The sequence below is a fragment of the Hyposmocoma kahamanoa genome, unplaced genomic scaffold, assembly GCF_003589595.1.
Source record: "Hyposmocoma kahamanoa isolate Upper Pololo Valley unplaced genomic scaffold, ASM358959v1 78, whole genome shotgun sequence".
In the NCBI taxonomy this organism is placed as follows: Eukaryota; Metazoa; Arthropoda; class Insecta; order Lepidoptera; family Cosmopterigidae; genus Hyposmocoma; species Hyposmocoma kahamanoa.
Genome location: NW_020653945.1, coordinates 18,910,576 through 18,920,343, shown reverse-complemented (window position 1 = coordinate 18,920,343; position 9,768 = coordinate 18,910,576). Strand labels below are relative to the sequence as shown.

The 9,768-nt window shown below is 37.0% G+C and overlaps 1 protein-coding gene across 2 annotated transcripts in view; it reads right to left on the bottom strand.

The window, feature by feature from the left end:
- LOC113232851 overlaps positions 1-5,697 on the bottom strand; it is an 8,959-nt gene extending 3,262 nt beyond the window's left edge. Inside the window, exons 1-6 of one of the 2 annotated variants that reach the window (XM_026467707.1) lie at positions 5,649-5,697; positions 5,166-5,332; positions 4,037-4,214; positions 2,662-2,819; positions 893-1,067; positions 355-725 (exon numbers count right to left, since the gene is read on the bottom strand). In XM_026467707.1, coding sequence (XP_026323492.1) covers positions 598-725; positions 893-1,067; positions 2,662-2,819; positions 4,037-4,214; positions 5,166-5,332; positions 5,649-5,697 — 855 coding nt within the window. In that variant the 3' untranslated portion in view covers positions 355-597. Of the gene's footprint in view, positions 1-354; positions 726-892; positions 1,068-2,661; positions 2,820-4,036; positions 4,215-5,165; positions 5,333-5,648 lie in introns of those variants that run through there. The other variant, XM_026467706.1, reaches the window with a different exon arrangement.
- Between the last annotated feature and the right edge of the window lie 4,071 nt (positions 5,698-9,768).

Genomic DNA, 9,768 nt, shown 5'->3' with positions numbered 1-9,768 from the left:
CAGTACAAATCGGCAATTTCATACTTTAACCCCTATTATTATGTTAACTAATGTTCACGATAAAAGCGAATAGCGTTTTAAAATTACGTAAACATGGCTAGGGTTTACAAGACCCGAAATTAATATTGTCTAGGTGCTCCCAAACTTTTATGTCTCATAAGTCTCGTGCCATTTTTTCCGTAACTGTAGATCCTACCTTTCTAATACGGATCTTATCTACAAACCCATGAACATCAAATATGTTTTTGTCATTTAGTGACAAATTTTATTTTAAAATATAAACTTTTTAAGTTTTATAGATTCGTCTAAAACTATAATCTTGTTTGTTACGTCTTGTCTGTAATGGTGCACAAAAGGAGCCTCCCCGCACGACGTGCCATTAATTTCCTGTACATCTGGCGCATCCTGGGCATTAATCGGCTAGTACAGGCGGCCGCACATCAAGCTACACATTAACGGATCTTGCCCCGTTGCCCTGGAGGCGATATTCGAACAAATGTTTATACCTTCATGTGCTGTTGTACCTTACGCCGATTGGCGAAGCCCTTCGACGATTGAACGATGGATATAATAAGAACACGTGTTGTATTCCATTATTCATGGAAAGTTCTGACGACGCATCCGTTCTTTTTGCTGTAGAGGACCTCTTGGAGGTTGGGGTAGACCACTAGTGGTCAGTAAGACTACTTTGGCAACCATCGATTTTCGGAAAATCAAAGGGTCTCCTTTGAAAAAATAATGAATATCAATATCTGAACTCGTAAGCTAGTTGTAATCTTTCATGTGCATAAAACAAAATATCTTCTCCCTATATATTTGAGAATATTGAAGCAATTCTTGGTAAACGTAAATAAACAAACACGTTTCATCTTCCATTTCAATGGTATCTTACCTATCTCCTTAATATTATATGTCTTTGGTCGAATATCGTACACGCGGTAAGTGAGCATCAGCACGACACTGAACGGATCATCTTCCGAGTCGTCCTCAGCCTGCGCGTAGAACGATATCTCCATGTGAGAACCATCCAGGGTCTTAAATAATTCTGCTTCTACGTTTAGTAATTTCTGAAAGAAATTTGCGTTCACTAAAAATTATAAAAATCATTATTACCTTGAAGACTGTTTATATTGTGAAGTTTTTAATGTTTTATGCTCTGGCCACACGAGGCGGCCGCGGATGCGTTCCGGACGCGTGAATTTTTGTAATTTACGAGTTCTTATTAGAGTGGCGCGGTGCGGGGCTTATGTGTGGGTGGGTAGGTGGGGGTGCGCTATGACAAACAGGCGGACCGATTTCTTTTCATTTTTATTCACAACACCCGAATCGAACGTCAAACTGTCTCGTGAACGTGAAACCGATCCGAAATGACGTCACACCCGTAAGAACTCGAACTTCTCGACCGACAAAGGCAGCAGACGTTATACAAAAAACTTATCGAATGAAAGTTACCAAACGTTCTATTGTTTACAAAGCAAAAATGTAATACGGAATTTTTTTATGATGTCTGGATTTTATTCAATTTTATTAATTTATTTTAATGCAAGACTAACGCATTCCTAAATTTTAGGCCTTCAGTCTTAAAAAATTATACAAAAGGATTTTCATTTTTCTTATAATCTATTCCACCGAGTATGTAAGTATACGCTGTTAGATAACGATATTGTATCCGAATCCGAATCGGACGTTTAACTCGGAATGTTCTGAATAGATTGAAAAGCGCCCTTCGATTCGAGAACGATATCCAATCGAACGATTCGGTTAAAGTATCGAAGAGTTCTGTGCAACCGGCCTCACAGAGCAGTAACAGCGGGCGCGGTCCAGGAGCGGGGCTTTAGCGGGCTTTGACGTTGTATTTTTTTACAACTCTTGAGTGTGTTTTTATTATGTACCAATATGAGTTCGACAGATTTCTTTTTGTGTTGCTTCCGTAACGCTAATAAAAGCAGAAAATATTCTTGATCATAATCCGACAGCGATGTGGTTTATTCTCTAAAAGCAGTGGTGAAAATGAAACGTGGCCGCTTTTGGTGACACACTGCACTGGCCACCTTTGGGCCGCTATTCCTCCGCGAACTGCGCTTGGGAGTGCTGTGTAGAACGCTCCAGTACGCATTCGCTTTCCGCAGGTCCCCCCCGGACCGCTTTTCCCGCTGTACCGCATGTATGGCAGCAAGTTTAATACTTAGGAAAACTTACATGCAATAGTATCCTACAAAGGTTCACGACCAAAGGGCCGCAGTGTAAGTTGAAGACTTTCATTGGAATGGTTTGGAAAGTCATAAAACGACATAACATGTCTTCAACTGCCCAAACAATTATTTCCTTAGAGCGATGCTACACGTTCTGATTTTAAAGCAGCGAGTGCCACAGGAGCAATGCAGTGTCGCAACGTAACGCCGCTTCGCCTCCTCTGTCGTCGTAACGTTAAAAAGACGTGAACGACAGTTAATCGTGTTGCACTATATGTGAACAACTTCATTTAAATATACAAACCACAACACTTTAAACTCCACAACTATCTATCGTCACGACATAATGGGAATGCACCCTTATTTATAATACAACGCAACGTCACCGCTCATTCGTCATAACGCCGACGGAACGCATCGTATGGCATCGCTCTTAGGATTGAAAAAGAAACAAAAACTGTCAACTTACTTTTAAATTTTGAAACTGTTCCAATCTATTGTAATAAGCCACAAGAGCTTTTCTGATGGCGTTAAGACTTTCCGGCAACATCATGTTCTCATAGTCATCCAGTACAGCAGTTAAGTTGAAACCAAGGGGCAGGGAACATGCTGACACTTTGTTCACACCTGTAACAAAAAAAATGTTTAATGAATTTACCTATTAAACTATGACTACATTTTTGCCACATATGATCAAAATGGGCAGAGTATATTTACCTAAACTTAAAGTAATAAATAAAACAATTAAATAAAAAGTAATATATTTCTGCCAAAACATAAGAAACACAATATTTAAAAACTAATAAAAAAACAATTGAGTAATGTGGACAAAAAGGTTAAAGACTTCTGCATTGCTGATTTTCAGTCTTCACTCATAGCTAGCTGTGCTCTTGCTGCACCAAGCCAAAACGCGGAGTGTACACCAAGCAATAATTATGGTAGGCCCCCTTAATGAAGAACTAGTAATAAGTTTAAATTTAACACACACAGATTAGATAATACCACCTTCTGAAATTCTGGAATGAATAAAAGATAAAGGGCAAAAATCAAATGAAAATAATTATATTTTCTTAATTTTGTTGTTAAATTACAATTTAAGTTGCATTTTAAAATTTTTATATTGTATCTCTCTGAACTCAGTGTGCATCTAGACATAGGCCTCCTTCAGATCTTTCCAGTGTGCTCTATCAAGAGCAACTCTTCTCCAATATGGTCCTGCAGTTAACTTCAGGACTGTGTTGGAGAAGCTAAAGTAATAACTAGTTACACATCAAAAATATAGAACAAGATATAATACTATCATTCAAGAGGGAAGTATTATCCACTCTGTGTCTGAGCTACTACCTCAAAGTTCATAAACATATTCTGATCTCTGGTGATAAAAGTGTGGCGATATTCAATACCACTGAGAAGCACCCACATAAGCTAAATTTACTTTTAGTGTAATAGTTTACTTTTACTGTAATAGTAAAGTTGCCTGCACTGGGCACAAATTGTGTGTACTATTCTATTCTATTTCCTTAATGGCGGCCTCTAGGCTTGGCCCAGTGTCACTTTCGATTAATGTTGTCAGTTAATATTGTTCAATAACGTCAATGTTTCGGTAGCAGCAAGGTATTTATTTTTAAATGAGTCTCTTCAACAGAATGCTGTTGTGGAAATCATACCTGGGGTAAAAAAAAAACAATCATGTGCAGCTTGGCTGTGAATTTTGAAAATAAATTGAAAAATGACAATTTTCTGAAATGAATACATTCATGAATACATAAGTCAATATTATACATTGCTTTAGTTTATCTTAGGCCAGTCATAAAAAAGTTAAAATAAAATTCAGAAACGCTTACCAGACTTAGTATCAATCCTCAATCCATGCTTAAGCTCATGTTCAGTGTCATGCTGCATGTGAAAAACAATACAGCAGTGGTCATCTACTACGTATGACTGCACTTCTGTGCCAGTTAGCACCGACATCAGCTCTAGGTCCTTCTTTAATGTTTCTATAGAGTTGTTTAAGACGATTTTCTGTGGTAAACAAATTAATGTATTTTTATTCATCTTTTCTTAAAAATAAACAATATTTTACTTCTTGAATTTTTATGTATGCAATATATTTCATTAGGTAACAGTAGCAGTAGAGCTCCTAACGAACGTGTTTGTACAGGGTAGCACTGCCACCTTACTTATTTCTGCCGCCAAAAGTAATGTCAGCGTTACTGTGTTTCTGTTAAGGGTGCTGGTGAAATTACAGGCGCAGTGGCAGTGCTCCTCAGATCTTTGCGATTTAAAACATTGTCATTCATCCCATCACTTGATATTAAAAAAAACGTAAACATCATACCAGTCTTCTGCAAAAGCACTATATGTAATATCAGCAATGTTTAAGCCTTTTCAGTTCAAAAAGCAGTTTTGTTTCTTAGCAGGGATTGTAACTAGCCCTGTCCCATAGAATAGAGAAAAACATAGGCTTTGGTGGTAATCAGTGATCGGTATTGCGGGAGTTAATTTAGTTACACAAAGGAATAATAAGGACATTCCCTTCTACAAGTCCCAGGACTTCTAGGAATTGATCATATTTGTATACGAGTAATATTTATTGAAATTGTTCTAAACATTGACAACAAATTATTACTTTGTATTATTTGCTCCAAATTGTCTCAAAAAATAAAATTGTAGTTGTGTTCATATAGGTACTTACGTATTTAAATAGTTTAGCCATTAAAAAATAAACATTTGATAACATACAAATAAATAAATAAATAAATAAATAAAATAAATACATTTTGGAATGTTTAGAGAAAAAATTGTAAAAAAATGGACAAATATAAAAGAAAAATGACAAATTGGGTATATCCATACTAAGAAAACGTTCGTATTTTGCTGTCCGTCACTACCATTACTAGCAACTCTTCAACTTATAGACCCCACCAAAATAATCATGTCACATATTATAACTTTATAAAAATCAAATCCCACCTGAGGTCTTACAAAAGTGCCTGTTCTCTTCTTAGGTGGCGACTGTTTGTGTCGGTAACTGTTCCTTTGTAACTGAAACAACTCATTCTGCTTCTCCCTTAATTGTTGTTCCAAATGCTGAATTTCCTCCCGTAGTCCATCGCATTCTTCCGGCAATTCCGTTGCTGCTAAACAAATGCATGTAGGTGGTTGCTTCGATTATGTTGTCTATATATTAGGATACAGAAAATCATTATATATATTTTTATTGTATTTGACTTTCATCAGGTGAGAATCTGTATTAGCCACAGACATATATCTAGATATGTCTGTGGTATACGCCCAGGAAAGTGTAAGGTTTCAGGAATGCTGTTGTGGTGTCTAAATTCAATGCGACGTGCGTTACTTAAATAATATTTAAAAACAAATAAGACATAATAATGAATATATGTGTCCTAAAGATAAACATATAATTTAATATGTACCTAGGTTTTTACAACATACCTTTCCGGAATAATGTCGTGATCTTCTGTTGCTTTTTCCGGTTCGTCATTTTTGTTCTTATTATTAAAAGTAGTGCTAAATTCTTTTTGAATTTATTCAATTCAAAACTTAGCAACAAATAATAGCTTTCGAAGTGTACTTACTTCATAAACAATGCTTATCCAATACCTTACTAATTTCTGATTTATGATCCATTAGTCAAAACCAAAGAAAAACGTTCGAAATTCAAATGAGTGACCATAGACCATACACTCTATATTTGAGAGACAGTTGGTAAATTGTTGGTAAAAGGTAAAGTTTGTCTATGATTCTCGGTTTTGTAATAAAAAATTTTGGCTTGGATTCAAGTCCTTTGAGCCAAGTCTTCATTTAATATTCGAGATCCGCATGAAAGATTTTAATATTTTTTATGTTTAAGAATAGAATCACAATTGTGGTTCTATTCTTAAACATAGAAAATATAAGGTTTGGGTTTTTAAAAAAATAGTATTTTAGGCGGCGGGAGTGCTAATAAAAGACGTTCATGAACTGACAGCAGCAATGAAAGTTAAAATATTATGTTCAATCATAAGTCAATGTGTTCAATGCATAAGATGGAAAAAAATAGTCAAAGGCCATCCTTATACCGGGTGTAACAGAAAGGTGTGGTCATATTAAAGGACCCAAATGTACACTTGATTTAGACCCTGTGTGCAAAATATCAAATAAAAATAAGTGACTTTTAATGTTGATATAAGTTTAATTATGATTGTATAAATAGTGATTGTCCGAAACAACCACTGCGTCACAACTCTATTGCTAGTTACGTTACTACGACTTCACAAATTCATTCATGAAACCTGTGCGGCCGCAAGCGGGGCGAACAGCTGACTACAATTGAAATGCCATTGTAAAAACATGATTTGAATATGTTGATAATACGTTAATATTAAGTAACAAAATCTTTAAATACCTAGAAAAATCAAATCATTTGTAACAATATTATTTTATGCCATACCTAGGTACGCGTACGTATTTATTTACATACAATTTAAAGAATATTTATTTACTTATTACGCCCGTAGTTACGCACGCCTTCATCGTATACACATTCTACATAGTTTAGTATTAATACATTTATTTACGACAATTTTACAATGGTGGATACTTTTTTAATTGGTACTTACCTACTGTTCAATTCATACACGTTTTAATGAATTTCCTACGAATTGTAATTCACTGTTGTACAATGTACGAAATATTGACTTGTTTACGATAATTTTGAATAATAAGCACAATCACTGCACGCACTGCTGGCACATTTCACACATTTACAGGTAAGGTTCAAAATGCCGACCTCCATGCAATATGCATATGTCCGTGTGTCGGTACAGAGACTGCTCTACTCTTTGAAGCATCTGCCGAGTGATTTGACTAAATGCCATTTCGATCCGCTGCCTCATTTCTTCTGCGCTTTCACAGGACTCCGCATAAACAATATTTTTTATATGATCCCATAAAAAAAATCGAGCGGTGTCAAGTCTGGGGACCGCGCTGGCCAGGGTGCAGGACCTCCCCGTCCAATCCACTGCGGGAAACGGTCGTTCAGATGGGAACGTACATTTCGAGCAAAATGTGTGGTGGTCCATCGTGAGACTCGAACGTCATCCAAGTCTTCTGTTAGGAATCTTAAATAATTGGCCCCATTCAGACTTGCCGGCAAAAACACTGGACCGATGACGGCACAACCTATTATACCAGCCCACACGTTAATCCGCCAATGGTGTTAAAAATTTGATTCCCTTGATACGCGGGGATTCAAATGAGTCCAAAAATGTTCATTATGCATATTGATAATGCCCGCACGCGTAAATGACGCCTCGTCTGTCCACAGTACCGACGAAGCGAAGTCGGGAGACCTCCCAATCTGGTCGCGGTCGTAAACGTAACGGAACGTGGATCATAGTCCGCTTGTAACAGCTCCTGCGTTCTTTGAAAATGGTATGGGTGCTGGCCATCATCCCGTAGCACACGCCACACACTCATATGGTTCACACCACCAAAGGCTGCTGCAGCACGACGAGTACTTGTCTTTGGATTGCCGAGAAAATGTTCCAAAACATCTGCCTCGAATTCTGGGTCTCGTGAACTCGGCCGGCCTTCAGAACTGGAACCACGGAACGATCCACTATTATGAAGTCTCATAACCATCTTCCTGAAGCATTCCAGAGTAGGAAATGGTCGACGTCGATTTTCTGGGACGCCATCAATAAACTTTGCCCAATAAATTTGGCGAGGCTGGCGCAAGCTCCCATCGGCTGCGCCTACGCACAACATCATCTCATAGTAATCACTATTGCTTAAGCGTGACATAGTTTAAATAAACACAAAAACGAGACACAAACAAAACGATGACACCTATTTAGTCCTCACAACGCAAACGGCAATTACAGACTGTTACAAAAAATAAAAAAATAGTGCCTCTGCCTCAGCGGCGGCACATCAAAGGACGCCGACTGAAACGCAAATTTTGGAATATAGGGTAACGTTTTCATAATGTACCTACAGGGTGAAATTAAAATTATTACCATCCTTTTAAAATAAGACCCTTCTCATGATACAAATTACATCATTACATACACATTAAACGAATACCTATATCCTACGTATCTACGACCTTCAACGTTGCACTGCATACGCCTTTGTTTGTAAACATAACTCTGACCATCACCCGTACCACTTCCACACAACGCAAGAACTGACTGGGTGATTACGGATATACTGCACTAAGGAGGCAGTCACCCATCGGAAACCCACGACGTTCGAAACGAAAGCCTAACACACTAACCACTACACCATGGAGGCAGTCGACTATAGGAATCAAATCCACGACCTCCGAAACGAAAGCCTAACACTCTAACCACTACACCATAGAGGCAGTCGACTATGGGAATCAAATCCATGACTTCCGAAAAGAAAGCCTAACGCTCTAACCACTAGACTATGGAGGCAGTCGACTATGGGAATCAAATCTACGACATCCAAAAAGAAAACCTAACGCTCTAACAACTACACCATAGAGCCAGTCAACTATGAGAATCGAATCCACGACCTCCGAAACGAGTCTAACATTAACCACTACTCCACATCACGATGTATAAAATCAAATGCTGGCGGCGAAAATCAAAGGTGATATTTTTGCCGCTAAAGTTGCCGCCAAAGGCTTGCAACTTCGCTACGATTACGTATCGCGTACGCAAGGCGACTAATCTTGATACTTTGTTTATTTAGGTAAGATTTTTTATGGTTTTACACTATTGCTAATTTAAACTATTCTAAAATATTTCTTCAGACGAGTAGATATTATTAGGAAGTAAGAACCTTAATAGGTTCAACGATGTTAATTATTTTTAATTTCACCATGTAATAAACCCATACACAGAAAGTTGTCGTGTGTAGATAAATCAAATTAAGCGTAAACCTGTTGTTAGAAACATGTGCTCAGCAATAGACGTATGTAAGTTAGTAAAGTACTATTTTTTGCACAAGGTTTAGTCCACTACACTTGCATAGTAAGTACTAGTTGGAGACTTGACATTTTCGCATCTTTGAAGATTTCGGCAATTATCTCCGAAATGCAAGTTTTCTCACGATATTTTCATTTCCAAGCAAGTGATGAAAATTATAATAATTAATTCGTGGTCAACGATCAAAACTAATTTCTTGACGTTTGCCGACCTTCAGGTTGCACCTTTACGATGAAAGTGTCCCAATACAAAATTTCAACTTTTTGGGAATACGAAAAATAAGATTCAAGTTGTGACATTTTCATATTATTTTATTTATTACTCTTGAAGTACTAAAGGTGATGGCCTTATTAGTCTTTGAAAATAATGAGGAAAAATGGAACTTTACAACTGAAAATTGTTTCTGATCATTTTAATGTTGAACAATTTAAAAACAATTTACAAAAACTAGTCGCCAATAGGTCTTTTTTTAACGATTTTTTGTTATCATTTAACGTATTAAGAATTAAGTCTTTTTAATGTTCATCAGCTAAGCAAGATGTCATAACCCTTGATATTGTTTTGTGATCCCTGTTTCACAATTAAAAAAGAAGAAAGTCCACGAAACAAAAAAG